Source organism: Typha angustifolia, chromosome 9, assembly GCF_048772165.1.
Source record: "Typha angustifolia cultivar Huaian chromosome 9, ASM4877216v1, whole genome shotgun sequence".
Classification (NCBI taxonomy): Eukaryota; Viridiplantae; Streptophyta; class Magnoliopsida; order Poales; family Typhaceae; genus Typha; species Typha angustifolia.
In genome coordinates, this window is record NC_133247.1 from 1,253,038 (window position 1) to 1,273,956 (window position 20,919).

The 20,919-nt window shown below is 40.3% G+C and overlaps 4 protein-coding genes and 1 long non-coding RNA gene across 6 annotated transcripts; 3 read left to right on the forward strand and 2 right to left on the reverse strand.

Moving 5' to 3' along the window:
* Window positions 1-373: 373 nt before the first annotated feature.
* On the forward strand, window positions 374-4,784 carry LOC140767760 (autophagy-related protein 3). Its single transcript, XM_073107795.1, has 10 exons — window positions 374-638; window positions 735-805; window positions 1,011-1,127; window positions 1,208-1,374; window positions 1,907-1,992; window positions 2,412-2,463; window positions 3,263-3,328; window positions 3,768-3,895; window positions 4,238-4,340; window positions 4,644-4,784. The coding sequence occupies exons 1-9, from the start codon at window positions 478-480 to the stop codon at window positions 4,332-4,334; spliced, it is 945 nt and encodes a 314-aa protein (XP_072963896.1). The 5' UTR covers window positions 374-477; the 3' UTR covers window positions 4,335-4,340; window positions 4,644-4,784.
* A 612-nt stretch (window positions 4,785-5,396) lies between these two features.
* LOC140767403 (uncharacterized) lies at window positions 5,397-6,978 on the forward strand. Its single transcript, XR_012105564.1, has 2 exons — window positions 5,397-6,247; window positions 6,348-6,978. It is a non-coding gene; the product is annotated as an uncharacterized lncRNA (long non-coding RNA).
* Window positions 6,979-7,740: 762 nt separating this feature from the next.
* On the forward strand, window positions 7,741-8,798 carry LOC140767522 (acidic endochitinase-like). The gene has a single exon (XM_073107460.1). The coding sequence runs from the start codon at window positions 7,783-7,785 to the stop codon at window positions 8,689-8,691; it is 909 nt and encodes a 302-aa protein (XP_072963561.1). The 5' UTR covers window positions 7,741-7,782; the 3' UTR covers window positions 8,692-8,798.
* Window positions 8,799-8,925: 127 nt separating this feature from the next.
* On the reverse strand, window positions 8,926-17,684 carry LOC140767182 (probable helicase CHR10). 2 transcript variants are annotated; one of them, XM_073107004.1, is made up of 17 exons: window positions 17,355-17,684; window positions 17,272-17,279; window positions 16,665-16,743; window positions 16,393-16,559; window positions 16,050-16,175; window positions 15,398-15,578; window positions 14,752-14,887; window positions 14,544-14,658; window positions 14,225-14,314; window positions 13,933-14,040; window positions 13,613-13,816; window positions 13,043-13,168; window positions 12,290-12,954; window positions 11,078-11,223; window positions 10,040-10,204; window positions 9,415-9,529; window positions 8,926-9,312 (listed from the first exon to the last, which is right to left on the reverse strand). In XM_073107004.1, the coding sequence occupies exons 1-17, from the start codon at window positions 17,536-17,538 to the stop codon at window positions 9,279-9,281; spliced, it is 2,649 nt and encodes an 882-aa protein (XP_072963105.1). In that variant the 5' UTR covers window positions 17,539-17,684; the 3' UTR covers window positions 8,926-9,278. The 2 variants fall into 2 exon arrangements, with proteins under 2 accessions (XP_072963105.1, XP_072963104.1); XM_073107003.1 differs by having other exon boundaries at window positions 16,951-17,279; window positions 17,384-17,517.
* Window positions 17,685-18,683: 999 nt separating this feature from the next.
* On the reverse strand, window positions 18,684-20,804 carry LOC140766761 (large ribosomal subunit protein eL15z-like). Its single transcript, XM_073106388.1, has 4 exons — window positions 20,662-20,804; window positions 20,392-20,558; window positions 19,318-19,515; window positions 18,684-19,119 (listed from the first exon to the last, which is right to left on the reverse strand). Exons 1-4 carry the CDS (start codon window positions 20,663-20,665, stop codon window positions 18,874-18,876), a joined length of 615 nt encoding a protein of 204 aa, XP_072962489.1. The 5' UTR covers window positions 20,666-20,804; the 3' UTR covers window positions 18,684-18,873.
* Window positions 20,805-20,919: the final 115 nt, after the last annotated feature.

Genomic DNA, 20,919 nt, shown 5'->3' on the forward strand with positions numbered 1-20,919 from the left:
AAGCGTAACGTCTCCGTGCCTCGACACGTGTACGACGCTAGCCGTCGGATCGCGGAGTCTCGTCTTTCGTGGCGTCTTCGGGATGTCACGCTCGCGCCGCTTCGTGTTTCGGGTTACCGGGTCGGGCTTGGGATAGTTAATGGGCTGGTATGGGCTAATAACTAATATTAGATGGGCCTTTTATTATGGCCCTCTAATTATGTGATACATTGACAAATTTTACTCCTAATTGGCCACGTAGAATTGGATGTAAATGGACTGGGTCGGAGCTGGTTCAATTCCGGGTTATCGGGTACTAGTCTCCATGTACGACTCTAACCCGAAAAAGAAAAGAGAAGGTCGAACAGTAGATGCTCTTCTAAATATTCCTTTATCTTACGCTTTCTTTCTTCCTTCGCCAATCTCCCGATCTCTCGTTGTTTACAGAGAGAAGAGGAAGAAAGGAGTTGAAGCAAAGAAACCGAGAAAAAGGAGACGATGGTACTGTCGCAGAAGATCCACGAAGCATTTAAAGGGACGGTGGAGCGCATCACTGGGCCCCGCACCGTCTCCGCCTTCAAGGAGAAGGGCGTCCTTAGCGTCTCGGAGTTCGTCCTCGCCGGCGATAATCTCGTCTCGAAGTGCCCCACCTGGTCTTGGTTAGATACCTTTAACCCAACTCCGTGATTTACCCGATTTTTTCTCAAGTTGCCTCTAATTTGTCTATGGATTGGTCAACTCGTGGATTTGGGTAGGGAGGCGGGCGAGCCGAGCAAGAGGAAATCTTATCTCCCCGCTGACAAGCAGTATTTGATCACAAGAAACGGTATGGGGCTATCTGATCTCGAATTCCTTTCCTGGACTGTTCTTAGAACTGGAGAAAAATTCCCTCTTGGTTGGCGAGATTGCTTCTTGCGTGATTTTGATGGGTATACGGTTGAAAGGATAGAATTTTGGAATGATTCATGTCTGGTTATTTATTTATTTTTTATTTTTTTCTCCCCTGTTTGTAATTGGATCTTCATCGTTAGTGCCATGTCTAAGGCGGGCTATTTCGGTGGAGGAAGAATACGAGGCTGCAGGCGGGGAGGTTCTTCTTGAAAATGATGATAATGAGGGCTGGCTTGCTACACATGGGAAACCTAAAGGTTTTCTCTGCCTCTTTTGATGGAATTTGATGGATCAGGTTGTGTTTCTTAAGCTTAAATTTGGTGGTTTTGATCTTTAGAAGCAAAAGATGAAGAGGAGGAGAATCTTCCCTCCATGGATTCGCTGGAAATAAGCAAAGGAAAGGGTATTCGATCCATCCCCTCTTACTTTGGTGTCGAGGAGGAGGAAGATATACCTGACATGGAGGATTATAACGATACTGAGAATCTTGTCGAAACAGATCCGGTATCATCATTTCCAGCCCTCAATTTGAGAAGCCTAAGTTTCAGCTGTTAAACTCATTCTTTGTCCATGTTTTCTCTTCTTGCAAGCGTATAGTGGATTGATATTAACATCATGAGCTGTCCCATAAGAAAAAAATTTCTTATACCTACTGCAAATCTCATTTGCATTTTCCATAACCTGAGCTCATAAAAGGAAGAGATAAGAGGGCCCTGTAGAAAAGGTGGTCAAAAATGCAAAATAGAGGCTGACCGGAATGGTTATATACTTATATGAATTACATAGTAAGAAACGTCTCAAGGTCATCCAAACCATCTGTATTTCTTTCTGTCATGATCCCTCAAGCTATGGATGTCATAGCTGTATCTTTGCCAACACTGACATCTTAGCTGTATCCTTTTTATTTGCATCTTTCTAGAAAAGTTTCAAATCTCCTCCTGATATTACGTGTGTCATGATTTTGAGATATTTGAGATATAAGAAATAAATCAACACTATTGGTATCATTGATAACTGAATGTACCTTCTAATGCAGGCTACCCTCCAGCCTACTTATTTTGTTGCGCATGAACCTGAGGATGACAACATCCTTCGCACCCGAACATATGATGTTAGCATCACGTGAGTATTTCTATGAGGATCTTTAGCTTTGTTCAGATAGTTCAAACTTATTGTCTAGCTATTATGATATAGATCATGCATATAGAATAACTGCACTTAATAACAATTGTCTTGGTACTTGCAATGGCAAATCTAACCATTTCTAGCAAGGTAAAGGAAATGTCCGAGACTATGGCAGCTAGTCCTGCGTGTGGTTCCCTATGGGAATGAATAGCTGAAAGTGCTTTGTATTGGTGCTGACTAGTCTGTCTTACCCGAAGGGAGATGCTAGCTGTTTCTTGATTAGGAGCTTACAAACTATCTGATTAGAATGGATTATTTCAAATTTCTCATCTCTACTTTAATCCAGTTTCTAGTTTCAAGACAAAGTCTTGTTCTGATTATTTTGCAGTAAAGTAACTTAGTATTTCTCATTGCAGGTATGACAAATATTACCAAACTCCGCGTGTCTGGCTTACTGGATATGATGAGGTTTTGTCATTAGAAATATTTTTTGTCTTTCTTTAGTACATGCAAAGTGGCAAATAACTTTCACAATTAATTCTTGGGTGGTACACTTTACTCAGCTTTCTCTTTGAATGTGGACGGGTGGCTTTATTAGTCATTATTGACAAACATTTAGAGGTACAATAATAGATGCATGAAGAACTTGCTATGTGTTTTGCATGTTCTTCTGAAAAAATGAATATGTTAGTTACTAATCTATTTTGAGTTATAATTTTTCCCTGAGGTACAAACGAATAACAATGGTATACGTTTTCCTTTCTGATAATGTCATGTTCATAGGCTGATCATGACCTAGACAGGGGCCCTAGCTCTCGTTGATGCATAAGGCACTTAAGCCCACAATATTCCGGATAATAGAAAATTCATAAAACAATGCAAACCTTAACCACGTTGATACTTGAAATATTGTTTACTAAGTTGTCATTCTTTGTAGCTTGAGAATGAAGTTTTAAACTTTGGATTTCCAAATTCAAACAAGAATTATAATTAATATTCCTCCTACATGGTAATTTTTGGAGGTCATTGTGTATCTTAGATTGTTGGAAACTTTGAATCATTTATTAAGTTTCCACTGACAGTGCACCATTTGTTTCTTAATTCTTAGAGATGGATGGTGGCGTTTTTGCTATAAGTGCTGGAGAACAGAACAAGTTGAATTTTGTAGCATTTATGAATTTTTACTGAACCTGTGGTTTTCCTATGTTATTTGCGATAGTTGCTGATTGAATTGGTTTTGTAATTTTGACCCTATATACTGTTGCAGTCAAGGATGCCTCTACACCCTGAACTTGTTCTTGAAGATGTCAGCCAAGACCATGCACACAAAACGGTGATGTCTTGTAACTGATTTGCTTTCTAATGTGTGATGTAGAAAAGTAGTACTTAGCAAGCTAGTATCAGACTGCACAAGTGCGAATATACTCTTATCTAAGTTGAATCGTGTTAACGTTTTAATGTTTTCTATCAGTTATAGTTGGCAGGTAATTTCTTTTAATGAATGTCTCTTCGCTGATCTTTTGTCTTGCAAAAGTATTTTTCTTGTTCTCTTGGTCAAAAATTTGTCACTGGCTTTTTCTGATTTCAGAATTCTGTTTTTGGAGGATTTGGGTTTGTTCAGAGGATAAAGCAACTGTTGCATTTATATTAAGGGCCTTACTAAAAGCATGTGGCTTGGTGTTTAAGAATTGAATTTTTGGCTGTTATCTCAGTGGTTATAAAATTTCTATTGTACTTAGTATTTTGGATCTCATCATTCGTTGGTAATACAGGTGACAATTGAAGACCATCCTCACTTGCCTGGGAAGCATGCTTCTGTACATCCATGTCGACATGGGGCTGTAATGAAAAAGATCATTGATGTTCTAATGTCTCGTGGTGTTGAACCGGAAGTTGACAAGTAATGCTGTCTTTTAATGGCATAATTCTTAAACTGTTTTTTGCCCTTATCAGAGTCCCAAACAATCTTAGCAACCTCTTTAGTTCTCTTGCTTGTTGATCTTTTACAAAATTAACTACCTATGCATGGGGCTCTATTTGTGAGTTTTTATCACATATGATAATATATGCCTTGTATGATTGTGCCCACCTATCATTATTGTTTTGCGGTTATAATGGTCTGGCTACCCACACCCTTTGTTTTAACGGTTAAACAGTTATCTATCGATTATTTTATTTTCTGACAACCTTCTGCTTTATATTTGTAATTTTGTCCCTTAATTATCTATCCTCTTTTGTGCAGGTACCTTTTCTTATTCTTAAAATTTATGGCATCTGTTATCCCAACCATTGAATACGACTATACCATGGACTTCGATCTTGGTAGCACAAGTCACTGAGTCTAGGTATAACACCTCATCTCTCACTGAAACACTAGTTTGCTTACCTACTCTCACAAATTGGCAGTACAGTTTTAACATAGCATTGTTATAAATTTTTAAGATTTGCAAGAATAGTAAATGTCAGCATGTGGATATTTCTCAAATTTAGTAAGGGCTATCATTGTCCATGGAAAGTTTAATATGTTTTGAGGAAAATAGAACACATTCAGGCTTGTGAATGTTGTTGAGAAAATAGTTGTAGCTTCTATGTGAGGGATGTTTACATTCTACAGATTGCTTACACTGCTTGTAATATTATTAATGCAGGTAATGAATTTGGAGGCAAGGCATCGAGTACCTGCAGATCTTGAGTACAGTGTGTGTACATAATGTATATCTCTGCATATGTGATTGACCTGTTATACTGACAACTTGTTCTTGGATGATAAAAATTATCCTTGGTGTACATTTTGTAATTTTATAGATTATAAACTCGTAGGTTAATCATAGACTAAGGAAAAAAAGCTGGATAATTAAGGCTGAAATTATAAGCATGCAACACTTCATTTAAAATTTACTCAGTATCACTCTTTTAACTTTTATGAGGAAAATAAAAGTGATGATTTTCCGCGTAGTACCAACTTGCCCCCCCCAATCCATGTCGTTCCTCGGTCTTAAAGACTTAAACAAATCAAAGTTAGGAGTACACTAAAACTTCTCGGGTCGCGGGATATGGATTAGGAAAACCAGAAAGCTCTCGCTACTAAACTAAGTAGGATCATCGAGATGACTCGCCGATTCTACTCCTTCCTCTTCCTCCCACGCCTCTTTTTTATTTCCCATTGAAATAAAAACTACAATAAATGGTCATTTGGTGATCTGATCGCAGGATAACTCCGAATGCGTGTACACGGTGTACGTCCGAACCGGCTCCATCATCAAAGCCGGCACCATCGTCTCCAACATCGGCCTCTTCCTCACCGACTCCTGGGGTCGCGGGATCTCGGTGCCGGATCTGGTATCCTGGGGCGGGCTTATGGGCCCCAGCCACGGTATATGAGATGGGATCCGTGGGCCGTGCTGGCTGGGCCCTCTCTGCCGTCTCAATCTGACGTCAGACGGGTATGGCCCCACATGCCCTGCGCCGAGGCCCTATTCCACGTCCGCCGATGGCTGGCCACGGACACCTCGCCCTACGAGCTCTATGCCACCGTGGAAGGCTGGCTCGGCGAAGAGGCCCTGGCCCACGTGGCCCAAGAGCACAGATTGGGCCGGAGGCCCAAGATCGTAACTGGAGACGGGTCGGAGTCTTAGCCTGGAAAAGTTTTGGTTAATGGGTATGGATTTCCTTGGGAAGGACCGAAGGAGGGGCTTCTGTGTCCTTTTCTGCTTTTGTCATGGGGGAAAGGTTTTTCCCATTAGGAATAATTGAGTGGTGATGGAGTTGCATTTTAGTTATGTTTAATCTTTGATAAGCTTGTCGGGAGGGGTGGATATATTCTGAGTTTCAGCTGTCTCATAAGTAATCATTTGACTAAAAAAACCTGAGCTGTTAGATAGTAGAAAAGAAACAGGAATATATATGAAAAAACACCCTAAGGATGATAAAATTCCTAAGCGGATTCATAGATTATGTGAGGATAGCAAACATGAAACATGCTAAGGGACCAAGTTCAAGTCGAGCCATATTAATTGCCGACGCGCAGTGCCTGGCCCTTGATTCCATGTGCTGACGTGCAGATCGATCTGAAGATCCACGTGAATGAAGTCAGATCTACTCCGCCTTATCATAATCATTATGCATATAAGTATATAATCCACCACCACTAGAGAGGATCAGATCTACACATAGAACTCAGAGTCAGAGATCGATGTTCCGCCACTCTGCTCTTCTCCTCTTCGCCCTTCTACCCTTCCTCACCGCACGCGCTGTAAGTCTTCATCCCTCTTCAAAATTAATACATTTTATCCGTCTCCTTACCTACGTACTGATGGTGGGGGTGATCTCGATCTTAACATTAATGGATGAAGGATGACAAGAACCAGTGCGTGTACACGGTTTACATCCAAACCGGGTCGGGCATCAAAGCCGGCACGGACGCCAATATCGGGCTCAGCTTAGGAGACCCGTCTGGCCGAGAGATCGCGGCGCCGGATCTCGTCTCCTGGGGCGGGCTCATGGGACCCGGCCACGACTACTTCGAGAGGGGCAATTTGGACCTCTTCAGCGCTCGTGGGCCCTGCGGAGTGGGCCCGCTCTGCCACCTCAATCTGACGTCGGACGGGACGGGGGCCCACCACGGATGGTATTGCGATTACGTGGAGGTGACGGCCACGGGGCCCCACGTGCCCTGCGCCACCACCCGGTTCGACGTGAGGAGGTGGCTCGCCGCCGACGCGTGGCCGTATCAGCTTTTCGCTACAGTCGATGGGTGCGGAGAAGACCAGGCGCGAGGCTCCGGAGATCGGACGGTCACCGTTTGATTTGTTGTTTTGGATCTATCTTGATCAACTTTGCAGCATTTACTGTTTCTTAAATTTGTTTGTGTTGGTTGTAAGTTGTAACGAGATGGGAATTTGAGTAGTTTGACATGAATAAAATAAGTTGTTCTACTTGGATAATAATATATACAGTCTATGTGATTATTATTTTTCCCCTTTCTTTCTGATCGCCAATTCTATCAGTGAAGAAACGAGTAGAACGTTTAGGTGATAAGTTGTAACTAATTGTAGAAGAGGAAGAGGAGAAAGCAAGGAGCTGGTTTAGTACAATTAGAGTTGCCGTTGCTACTGCTTTAGTTTGGAGTGAAGAAAGAAGGAAATGGGAAATTAAGGCATTGATGGTTCTTCGAAGGTGAAATAGATCAGTAGCTTGCTTATATAGATAGTTAGGCTTTGGCTGGACAAGGCGATGGAATTGAAGAAGAATTCAGGAACGTGCCATTTGGGATTGAGGGGATGTCTTTGTCCATGCAATTAAGGAAACACCATTAGGATTGTTAACTAAATACTATATCATTCGCGTTGCTCTGCTCCGGGGTGGCTACGAAACGGAACGGAGTGCATACTTTTCAGGATCCTTGTTAACTTAATCTTCTCTAAGATTGTTATTCATAAAGAATTAGAGGGAAGACGTGTATATATTCCATCTCCCGTTGTCCAGGCATGCACGCCAGGTACGTACTTAATAATTATAGAGTCGTGGCGACTCTGTTATCGACAATTAAATTAATTGTTTTGGTAATCGTATCTCCTCCTCGTTCGGACAACGACACCTCCCCATTCCCCATTCCCCATTCCCCATTCTCAAAGGCACGTACTTAATTGCATTCCGTTCCATCTTGCTTTACACAGCCAAATCCAGAGACTCTATATAAGCTACTGAGCTAGAGGGAATGCCATCCAAATTATAACCATCAAAGCCTTTCTTTTTTCTTTCCCTAAAAGCACCTAAAACTCGAAACCAATGGCAAGTCTAAACCTTCCTACTAAACCTCTTTGCTTGTTGTTCCTCTGCTTCTTCGTTTGCTCTTTAATCCACTATTCCCACGCCGGACGCATCTCCATCTACTGGGGCCAAAATGGCAACGAGGACACTCTCGCCTCCACCTGCGCCACCGGAAATTACGCCTTCGTCAACTTAGCTTTCCTCTCCAGCTTCGGCTCGGGCCGAACTCCGCAGCTCAATCTCGCCGGCCACTGCGACCCTTACTCCGACGGCTGCACCAATCTAACCAGAGACATAAACTCCTGCCAAGCCGCAGGCGTTAAAGTCATCCTCTCCATCGGCGGCGGGGCCGGAGCCTACTCCTTATCCTCCAAGGACGACGCCAGACAAGTAGCCAAGTACATTTGGAATAACTACTTAGGCGGTCACTCCTCGTCCAGACCCTTAGGCGATGCCGTCCTCGACGGCGTTGACTTCGACATAGAGGGAGGAAGCCCAAATTACTATAACGACCTCGCGAGGTATCTGTCCGCTTATAGTGCCAAGGGCAAGAAGGTTTATTTGACGGCAGCGCCGCAGTGCCCGTACCCGGACGCGTGGGTCGGAGGAGCACTTGAGACCGGCCTGTTCGACTACGTTTGGGTGCAGTTTTATAACAACCCTCTGTGCCAGTACTCGGATGGGGCGATCACCAACTTGAAGGACTCGTGGGAGCAGTGGACGGCGGGGATTAAGGCCACGTACATCTTTCTCGGCTTGCCGGCTGCCCCGGTAGCTGCGGGGAGTGGGTTTATCCCAGTGGGGAGCCTGAAGTCGGAGGTGCTTCCGGTGCTGAAGGAGTCGAGCAAGTATGGAGGGGTGATGCTGTGGTCCAAGTATTATGATGACCAGAGTGGGTATAGCTCTGCCATCAAGCATGATGTGTGATACTGATACGTGAAATGGCTATGGTATTTATTCATGATGATATCTGTACGTGTGTTGTGAGTTGACTCGGTATGTATAGTTTGCCGCTTGTGTTTATGTTACCTCTATATGATGAAGGGAATACTGTTCTTCCTGCAGTTAAAAAATAAAAAGGTATCCTGCCAGATAACATTTGAAGAACTGCCACTAACATAAATTGCAAGTAAATGGATTGGATTTGGAGGTAATTATAATCAGCATTACGTAAATATATATGAGGAAGACGATTGTTATAGTCGAATGTTAATATTGTTTATAGCAGCATTCTACTGCACACCAAGGAAGACAAATTGCACACTTTTCGCGTGATCTAAAAGAGTTTAAAAGAAATTGCTTCCTTCTTGAAGTGAAGTGAACCGAGAAGTAACTGTGCTGTGCACTACTAAATACCTGATCCTCTCGACCTACAAGGACTATATTTTAATATTTCAGAAAATATTTACATCGCTTTCACTCTAAGTTAGGGAGAAGAATCAGCATATCATCGCGGCTAGCTATATGGAGGAGTCTATGATACATCGTTGAAGCTTCAAACGGAACTTTCATAGTTATTGCTCCCTAGATGGACGACGGAAATAATACCTAAAAGAGATTAGCAGAATAGAATTAAAAGTTTAAGCTAACTACATCAACCAGCAAAAACAATGTGAGTAGTGAGCAAAGAACAGCAGGTTAATCACATACACGAAAATTGTGATGCCATGGAGTGAAGCATATTTTCTGAGGAGGCGTTCTATGGTATACCACTCTGATCGTTGGGAACCATCTTGGTACCCAATGCGCGGCATATGGATAGATGCTTCAGCAAAAAGAAAAAGGAAGTTAGAAGAGAACAGGTTTAAAAGCAACTGAGATCACTCTTATGGAGTTGATCAACACACAAAGTACAATAGTATAATACTGACATGATAATCAGAGTGCAAGCATAAATAATCTGTCATGCCTTCTGTGCTACGAAGTAAACTTTTTTAGATAATTGATAATTCGGATCTTGCATTTTGAAAAGCTTATGATTAGTTACCAACAAGGTCTAACAACTAATACCCTTAAAATTCAAAATTAAAAAGAAACCGTGCACTTAAATGTTTAAACAGAATAAAAGAGAATTTTATGTTGAAACATACATTTTAACACGGTTAACAGTTTAAATGCAAGAAGAACTTAACTCAGCTACAATTCTAATTGGTCATTTCTGTAAGCTGACAAAAGGATGCTGATAATAAAATGAAATGTCTAAACTAAGTGTAGCAAAGTTTCAAGTAAAAGATAAAGAAACTACGTTAAAGGTCTACCAGTAAAGAATGAATACCTGAATTTTGAGCAGCTGAAAAGGATGCCTTTGACAAACATTGTTCCAGATCAGCAATGGAGATAGCACCCCTTGGAACTTTACGTCTTGGATTATAAGACTGTACAATAGCCAGGGCCACCCACAGAGGAGCATCTATTGAAGTACTTTTGCTGCAGTGGGCCGCTGAAACAGTAGGGCATCTAAGAGATTAGTGAAAGATGGTATCTGAACTTAACTACAGAACTACAGCACAATTTTTGTGCAAGATACGTTACCAGGCCAGGATGATTAAAGCAAGGGAAAAAATAATCAACAATTAATGCACATCTATAATTCCATAGAAAAATACACTTTTTTGGCGTTAAATTCTGCTGATTCATAAGTAACTTTCATACATTTCACAACAGTTGGCAATTTCAATTTAGTTAGACATGGCACCTTAACATAGAGAGTAAGTGCTCAGAAGTTTCTAACTGGCTTCTCCTTTTTATGGATCACCTTTCCCACCATAACCTCCTGAGTAGCTTCAGTTGGCTGACTTCACAGTTCTGTCTGTGCAAGTCATCTAGAAAAAATAACTCAAAATTCTCTACATGAGCTTGCACCAACTGTATTACAGTGGTCAAATTAAAGTTTCAGTGAATAAAGCTTCTAAAGGTTAGCATATGGAAATGCTTGGTTTTCTTAACTGAAAACATTATATTCAGTTCTCCAATATTTGTGTTCACTAATTATTTGCACCAACTTTAATCTGAATCAAGAGATAGTTACTGGTATTTGATTGCTATATGGTGAAAAGGCCTTGATAGAGGACTACCTGTAAAGTATTGCAAATCTAGTATGTTTCCCCTATCCACATTAAATACTTAGTTTAAAGTTCTCATTAGTATTTGGACAGATGCAATCAACAAAGTTTACTCATTTTATATTCATGTTTGATGTGATTTGTGTCTCCATGAGACAGCTACCTTTTTGAATGTTTTCTTATACTTTGTGAAGATGTATAAATAGTACAAGCACACAAGATAATGTGACAATAGTGAACATGCGACTGACCATCCAACTTGATTAAGTGAAGATCTCCCATGTGAAGGTCACCGTAATCAGACGCACGATGATAGGCATCCGGAATGCATGCTGAGAGATTGGCCAGAGTATCAAACATTCCTCCATGTCCCCATATCCCAGAAGTATCAATGCAACTGCAACAACATTTCGTAAATGAGTATTTCTTCAATGATATAGATTAAAATATACGCTTGGAACTGTACAGGAACATCGCAACTCATACAGAAAATAAAGTTCAAGGAATACCAACAGAATTGCAATGGCCACGAAATTCGTTGGCAATGCTCTTAAAAAGATATAGAATATCCAGCAAGAACTAGAATACATTTTTTTTTTCAAAATTCCATTGACATTTGCTGCTTCAAAATTTCAAATAACAGGTCTTCATGTCTTGTACGACCTTAGACACAGTAAGAGCACTGCCAGCCTTATCTTAAGTGATCTTATTGTGTAGGATAGTTCTAAGTTGTTAAATACATACTCCTCTGCCCATTCATATATATTTTCTTAATTCCTTATTCAACTCTTTGCTTTCTACCAAAGAAAACAAAAAATCTCACTTGCTTTACTATTATCTATTCATCTTACTCTTCTTTAAGCTTCAATTGAAATAATGTCCGCTTAGTCCTACCAAGAATTGTCATACCAATGGGGCAGAGTGGTATAAGGTAGGGATTGGGAGAGGGCAGCATTGAGATAATACTCAGTAACGGTGCGAGACTTGCATTGATACGGTAAATATCAAGTGGCACCCCTTGTGCCGCTCGGTAAAAAATCCATTGCCTGGAACAGTTAAAGATGAGTGACTTATGTACATGGAAAAGAAAAGGAATAAGTAGATAGAAGACAAAGTTGCATGTAGATACCTTCTGCATAATTATTGGCTGGAAGTAAAAGTTAATAGCATGTATATGAAGAACATAACATTTGAGATCATTTAATCATGAATAAGTAGAAAGAAGATAAAGTTGCATGTAGATACCTTCCCTAGCCCAACAAAAAGGTAGATGGCTTTCCAAAAAATGTCAAAAAAAAAAGAACATTCTTTGAATTAAGATAGCTAGTTGAATTCTACATCTGCCCAAAGTTCTAAGCAGAAGAGAGAACAAACATATAAGATTTCTTGGAAATACTAAGAAATGCAACAAGTGAGCAGTCAATTGACTTATCTCTTTTCTTCCTTTTGGATGTAAATATTACCTAAATATTATAGCAGGTTCTGATGGGCAAACTTTTGATGGATTGGTACAATCTCCATAAACAAATTGAACAGAGCCCGAATCAGACATAATGTTCTGGTCCAGTGTAATATCAGGCTCTTTGACGGCAAATGACTGGTAACCAAGAGCTTCCCACTTGGCCAACTTCTTTTCCTCCGCTCTTCTCTTATCAACTTCACGTTTTTGTTTCTTCTCTTCCAGTGCAGATCTTCTTGTTTCCAGTTCAACAGTGGCATTTTGAGTAGACTGTGATGCCTCTTTAAACTTCTCAATCCAAGATCGATAGCCAGACTCATCAACTCCAGGATCAAAACTCATGGAATCAGAAGTTCTTTTAATTAGTGCCTCACCGGTATCCATCATATCAGTTGGATTGATCTCATATGTGTGGTCATCCTTGTCCAAGGGTTCATGATTGCGCATGTTGACCACCCTGTCAGTCATTACTTTCAGCTTCATCATACTCTCCTCATTCAAGCTGTCTGTGTCTATATCTGTGGGATCAAATATATGTAAGCCAAAGATGAGTGATCGCATGTCACCAGCTTCAAGTCCCATATCCTTCCTTGTTCCATCTAGTGCACCCGCTTGGCCAATGACATTATGACTGAGCTTAAGTTTTCTCTCTGCTCGTCGCATAATTACCTGATAATTTACCAAAAGACAACAAGCTTTGTCAAAATGCAAGATATTAATTCAGTACATTACGGATTGCATATGTCTTCAGTCTCACCTCTTCTATTGTATGTTCTGACACTAGATTTATAGATAATACATGATTAAATTGCCCAATGCGGTGAGCACGCTGCAAAGCTTGCTTGTCAACTTGGGGATTCCAGTCCTGCTCATAAAATATGACCTAAGAAAGGCTCATTCTGTCAGAACGATGACCAGAAGAAAACCTTGATTTAAAAAAGAGAAAAAAAAGACCAGAAGAAACCTAACAGCAATATGTTGTTATAAACTATAAAATAGCGGGAACTAACAAGAAGAAAAGAGGCTGAAGAACATTTCTACATTCATGATTAAAATTAACCCATCAAGATTTGATGCATCTGTTCCTTCAACAATGGTACAAACAATTGACAAATGCATAACCTAGTAAACAATAGCTGCGATTTTACTCTTTAACATATATAATGACTCATCATAAAATAACAAAATGAACATGCAGACATAAATCATTAAGTAAAATGAAATATGTCAGTCGTAATACCATTTAAATTCTATGTAGACACGAATATTGGAATGTGTACTAAGTCATATTAACGAAACAGAAAAGACCACCAATGCTACAACTCACAGTATCAGCACCAACTAGATTAAGTCCGACTCCTCCAGCTCTAGTTGAGATCATAAAAACAAAAGCACCTCTTTTACTATCATGATGTTCCATTGATCCTTCAACTGGTTGCTTGCTGAAGTTTCTAATTGCAGCAAAACGTTCCTCAGCACGTACAGAACCATCTAGGCGTTCATATGTGTATTTACGTAATTCTAGGAAGTCCTGTAATAGGTGGTTATCACTGTAAGAAAATGTGCTACAGATGCTGGATAGTGGATACAAAAGAGAAAGGTAAAGAATGAGTTTGCTGATTTATGTTGACTCAAGAAATGGCCAACCTGAAGAATGTCAAGTGTATGAGTCATCTGAGCAAACAATAAAACACGATGTCCTGACACATGGAATTTCTGAAGTAGCAGGTCTAACACAATGAGCTTCCCACTAGCCTGATCAAGTCAATATTCAAAAATAATATAAACTTGAGCATGTGTAAGTACACAACAGGAACCTCTAAGTCTATTTGAAATGAAGCATTTGTTGAATACTTAAATATATTCTTCTCTATTCCTTCTATCATCGTATGTATTATGAACTGTACTGCATTTGCATGTGTACAATATTCCCACTTACCTGAACCAGATGCTCCCCTTCCACATAAGGTTCGGGTTCAATGCCATTAAACAGGTAAGGATGACTGCATGCTTTTCGCAGCTGCATTACCTGAGAAATATCAAATATGAAGAAGAAATCTCAAAACAAGTCTAAAAGAGGAAAAACTAAAATTGCATCATACATGTGATATTATTGTATTATACATGTAATTAACAAGACAAACTAATTTGATAGTGAAGCAACTAGACTTTGTAAATGTAGAACTATAGGTTAACAAGATTTGACAGGTTATGCTTATCTATGTTATAATAGATAAAATAAAAGAAGAATGCATTACAATATTTTGCAATGATTGATGACTGGAAATTCCTGTAAATGATAGAAGTGTCTGAAGCTCCCCCCTCAACACTGACATGTAAAGGTTCTTTTGCAAATGTACCAAAGGAACCATCCTGTACGTCACATTTTTCTCAATTAAAAGGAAGTTATAACAAAATCTGTGAGGATAAAGAAAAACATATATATCTCAAGAAGAGAAAACAGACACAGTGATCTCAGTTAGTGGAGGCAGATTCAGAGTTCCACTCTCAACAAGCAATGCTTTTGTTCTCCGAAGCATAAATGCTCTCAGTATATATCTCAGAATTTTGAATTGTCTTTTTGCTTTAGCAGCTTCACCACCTGTCAACAACATTGCATAGTATAAAAAGAATACTTTTTTGCTGCATGTTCTTCCAAAATGACCAATGCTTACGACGAGTGTAGAAGTCATGCTAAAAGAGATATCAAGATATACTCAGAGGAAAGAAATAAGAAAATATCACTCCACAGCATAAGTTCTTATACGAGTAGTGTAGCTTCTACTAAGAAATTTGACACAACCTAAAAAAGCCTATTACCATATAGTATGTTGACAAAAAGGTGGAACTTTACATGTTAAAGAATAATATAAGATGATGAAAGTCATAGATTGTTTACTTGTTAAAGAATTTACAGGTAAAATTATTAATGTGAAATTTTTGGTATATTGGCATAAAGAATAAGATAAGAATGCCGAAAGTTCTAAATAAGACTGCAGTCAAAGAATAAATAATTAAACATACCTAAGAAATCTTTTAACTAGTTTTGGTAAAATAATTGTCCTATCTAACCCTAAGGAATCCACAGATGTCAGTAGTGAATCTACTGTACCTGCAAATGAATTCCCGGCATCCTTGAATGTGAAAACAAACTCTTCCAATGTTCCAAATATACAAGGCATACAGAAGTGCATTAAAGCCCACAGCTCAGAAAGACTGTTTTGAATGGGGGTGCCTGTCAATAATAAGCGTCTAGGCATGACAAAACATTGTTCAAGTACATTATACAAGACCTGCAATTCAAGAAGCAAATATAAATACGACCTCCATGTCCTACTTAAAATGCACAACAAGACTAGCTTGACAAATAGCTGACTTCATAAGATATATAAGTAGAAAATTTTGGTACTTCTCCATCATTTCATCTACAACTACTCAGAAACTAATAGCCATGTGAAACCCCACACTAAGTTAAAGTGAGGATCCTGCCAATACTCAACACAGTCCAGAAATTTTAGGAGAGAAAATAAGAATAGTTGCTTAAATTTCTGGAACATATGCGACAAGAAAATCATATGTTCTGTTCAAGTCACAACTATATCTTTTTCCTTTTTTAGTTGCACCAAAATACTCCGTAAAGCATTCAATAACAGCACGAAGAGTTCTAGTGACTGCTGAACAGGTTCCATGTCCAGTAAATATATTCATGAACCAGAAACTTGTAATCTACTATAACAAATACATAACTGAAAGTTTAGACATACGCTGGATGGGTTTTTAAGCCTTTGCGCCTCATCAATAACGGAATAATGCCAGGGTATTTGACAAAGAAAATCTTGATCCATTAAGGCAATGTCATAGGTTGTCAACAACACATCGAATGATAGCTCCTGTTTTTTCCATATAATATAACAAAAATTTACCAGTGAGAAATGGTAAAGAAAATATGCTGGTCACTGAAAGCTAGAGAAAATGATTGGATTTATATTCAATAGCAAAGAGGCAACGACTATGATATGACAAACATACGTCGTTAAAATCCATTTCAACTACTGGACCAAAGTGTATACAGAATAAAAACAGGAAAAAATTATGACAGTGCTATACATCAGAAACAGACGATGTGGACAAACTCTGAAGATGCTTATACATCACTCTTCGAAGATCAAGTCGATGTCCCTTATCACCAACATAGGAAAGAACTCTTAAGGTTGGACAGAATTTACTAAACTCTGATAGCCAGCCATCTGTGACACTTAGAGGACACAGTATCACTGCAAGGACAAACTTAAGAAAATAAGAAACCATAGATGCCAACAAAGTGAAAACTAAACTCTGTGATAATATAAGAAAATGAGATTAGCAAAATCTATACGCACAAAATGGCCCAGAAGACATGGATTGAATCTTCAAATAGCTCATGAGAGAAATAGCTTGTAGAGTCTTTCCAAGCCCCATCTGGGAGATCAGAATGCAGCTTCATCAAATAAGAAGAATTGAATTTTTAATGCTAATAATCCTCCGAATAGTTCCCTCAGTTTCATATATCAATGACATAAGAAGCAAATGTCGGAATGGCACGGTTGAAAAAGAGAAAAAGTTCAGAAAGCGCAAAATACTATCGCAGAAGATGAAGGAGAGGAGAGTCTCAACGTTGTCCCTTACATGTATAAATGCATAGTCTAAACGCAATGCCTCAGCTAGTCGACAGACCTTCAATAGATAAACAAACGTGGAATTCGTAATAAATATTAGACCGACCCCTATTTTAAGCCTCAACATAATCCTCAATTAAGCTGGAAAAGCAAATTCTCGCACTAAAGAATCTCCCTGCTGAGACGTAATTAACAATTGCCGTCAAAACATAAAACCCTAACCATCTTTTCCCACCAAATTCCTCTTCCAAGAAATATTAAGCGCATCGACTCAAGAAAAAGAGCCATTAGCTTTGTTTAGGCTGTTGAAATTCCAAGGAAGTAATCTGACCTCATCCCCTGCAACCAATCCAAGAAAACATAAGTAAGTAACCAAAGAGATCGAGAACGAAGGAAGTCGTAAGTGTTTCTTACCGAGGACGACGTTGACGCCGAGATCGTACCTCCGAAGAAGCCACGAGATCCCTTCGATCTGGTGGGGTTTCAAGGTCGCCGTGATGCCGAGTTGTGAAGAGTCGAGAGGAGTGCGACCCTCGCCGCGGCGATCGCTTGAGAGGACAATCTCGGCAGCCGCGAGAAGTCGGCGCTCGTAGTCCATACCTCCCGGGTTCCTGAGAGGGTTTTGCCACCTTGAGGGATGAGAAGGTTCGGAGGAGGGAGAGGGAGAGTGGGCGGGGGGAGGTTTTTAAATAAAGATTAAAATGACAATATCGGATCCACGTGGTCGCTTGCGGAGCTGATCGGTAGGCACCTTTAAAACTTGGCGAAAATAAATGGTTAAATAAGCAAATCTGATTCCTAATTTAGGAAATAGCTTTTTGTGTCTTGTACAAGCAGGCTTGGCTCAACTCGTCGAGCTCGAGCTAAACCTAATCGAGCCTGAGCTGAGTCCGAGCTTGATTAGAGGATGAGGTGACGACGACGTGGGCAATGTCAGCATGGAGACAAATGGAGGAGGAGGAAAATGGTGAATGAAAGAGGAGGAAGCCGACGGAAAGTGAGGGTGAAGGTAGGGTGGGTTGACGTGGGTGAGGATGGGACACGTGGCAATATTTCACGTGTCTTATAAGGAGTCAAGCTATCGAGTCTCGCTCGAGCAAGCCGAGGTTCGGTTAATATTAATTTTGAGCCCGTTACGACGGCTCGAGCTCGACTCAGCTCTAACTGAACCAAGTCGGACTCAAGCTTCACTTGAGCCGAGCCAAACTCGAACCGCTCGTCAAACCCGACAGCCCTAGGCTAAAGTTGATATAATAGTAACCCTGTCGAAAAAATTTCTTGTGCATGAGTTTTTGACACTTAAAATATATGTCGGAGGTGCCAAAGTTTGAGAGGACGCAGGCAGCACTGGCCTCAGTGCATCCTCCTCGACTTTTCCTCAAGGGATCCGTGGGTACTCAGAAATCAGAAACATCGGAATGTACTACATTTCATATTACACTAGAAAAATATCAAAAGCATGCGACCATGCGATCCAGGATAACCGAGAGCTTGGGCCAACGACGACGGTACAGAGCCTATACACTTAGAGGAGATGTACCTTATTCATTGCCAAGAGACATTAAAATCAGCCTAAGAATAATTAGTACTTCTGCCTACGCACAAGCTCCTGCCTATGGCATTTCAATACTCAATCTGAAGTGAAGTATCACTGGATGTACAGGAACATGGATGAACTTTTTCAAAACAAACATTTTAGGATCACAAAGCGAAGCAATCCCAATAGAGCAATACAATAGCGAGTGCGAGAAATCTGACTAACAATTCCATTACAGAGAAAGATCGCCAAAGTTCATGAAATATTCAGAGGCAAAGCAAACATTTTTTGGAGTTCAACAGCTGCTTGAAACAATGGTAACAAAATCGATGCTGAATAACTATCAGAGTCTGAATTAAGCAAAATCTAGAGAAACAATCCTCCAAGCAAAGAAGCTTAGCGGTATCGGCGAAGGGATAGTGTCTGGTTCCTCTTCCAAGTTGCCCTTCGGGACGGCCTTGCCTTGTGGTTCCGGTGGCCTTTGCCTCGCAGACCTCGGTACTTCTTACCAGCTGAAGTGAGTCCACGAAGCTCACGGTGTTTGTGAACACCCTTGCAGATCCAGTTGATGCGAGGATCGTTGCGGATAGCATTGTGAGCAGCATCAACAAGAATAACCTCATAGTACTTGTAAGTTGAATCCTGCCATGGAGATAAAGAAAAACAAACAATTGATTGAATGCCTGGCAGTAAACAAACTAAATAACAAAATAAACAGAAGAATCCAAAGCAATTAGTACATAAGAGCTACAATTGAAGGAAATTAGGTGTTTTCTAAGAATCTTCTCCTTTCAAAAAAATTACTTTCTCAGAAGTAATTGGTAATGCAAATCTACTAACCTCATTGAGCCAGTATGAGTTGAGGACCTTCAGACCACCCAACCTCCTACCAGCTCTTTCCTCGGCAACTGACCTCTTGTTTCTTTGGAACTTTAGCTGTGTGATACCCTGATTCTTGGGCTTCCCATAAACAATACCCTTCGGGACAGGCCTCTTCCTGCCTCCACGCCTAACTCGAACACGATAGATCACATATCCCTGCATGCATAAACAAAACATCTCTTAAAGCTCTAGTCTTGAAGCATCAAAAGCAAGGTATAACATACATCCACACACACAAAAAATTAACCTCAAAAACGGGAAAATTACAAGAAAGTCATAATTTGTGAACTAAAAAGATATGGAAATGATAGATCTTCCTTGGCATCAAAGCTCACCATGCAAAGTACGTGGACATTACACATAAATATTCATTCATGGAATATTTACATAAACTTACTGACAGGCCCTTTAACAAAATGGCTGACAGACTTCTCAAAGCAAATTGAAGAAAACAATAAACTGCTGGATTTTCTCGCTTGAACTAGAGTTCACAGAAGAAAATTGAGGTGATCAGACTATGAGTTAGACGGGATAGAATAACAAAGGCTTCCAACATAAAGAATCAATCGAACAAAGATGCAGCACAGGTTCTACAGATGCAAGGATAACGTTAACAGTCCAGTTGCAAAATTACTGTCATCATCCTAATATACATATGCTAACGACGACTACGCTGGAAAGCATTCGACAGTAGAAGCTCAATAAAGGTAGCACAAATTGTTTCTTGAATTATTTCCAGATAATCTAGCTTCGAGATGCATAAAAGTCCTCGAGTTGTAGTAGAGAGTTAATGCAGTTCGAAAATCTAAACCTCAAGAAGCTTCTTTCATTAACTAGAGAATGGATCTCAGCATCAATTCCATAGGCATCACATTTTCAAGGTAACATATATCAAAAAATTACAAATCTCAATCCAAACAGAGGAGGAACACTAAAACCAATCTATGCATCAAATATACTACGAGTGGTACGAGATTAACCAATATATATATGTATATACCAAGATCCATGCGCATAAGATAACATTAGTACCTGCTTCGCCTTGTATCCCAATCGCCGCGCCTTATCGGGGCGAGTCGGCCTCGTGACTCGCACGATCGAGGGGTGCTGCCGGTACTCCCAGCACCTCACGCGCTGCAGAAACCTCATCACGTCCGATTGCTTCTTCCTCCATAGCTCCGACACGTACTTGTACGCCCCTTCAAAAGCAACCAAACGATCGATAGATCGACCAAGAATCGTGCGAGAGATGGATCGAACAGCGAAATGGCATCGTAAGAGGAAAAGGGATTGAAAACCTACCCATTGATCCGAAGAACCTCTCCGCCGAGTTCCTCTTTAGGGTCTGGGTGCGCGGCTCTTGTGCGGTGGGAAGAGGAGGTTATAAGAGCGCGAGGTCTTAGATGCGATATATCAGGACCGTTCGATTAGATCGGACCGATCCTGGCCGTTGGTTTTACTGCGTCGCGTGCGCCTAGGGTTTTTAGCAACCACAGTCGGAGGTTTTGGTGCTCTTTAGATCTCGTGCAAAAGATCATACTTCATTAGATGAACGGTGAT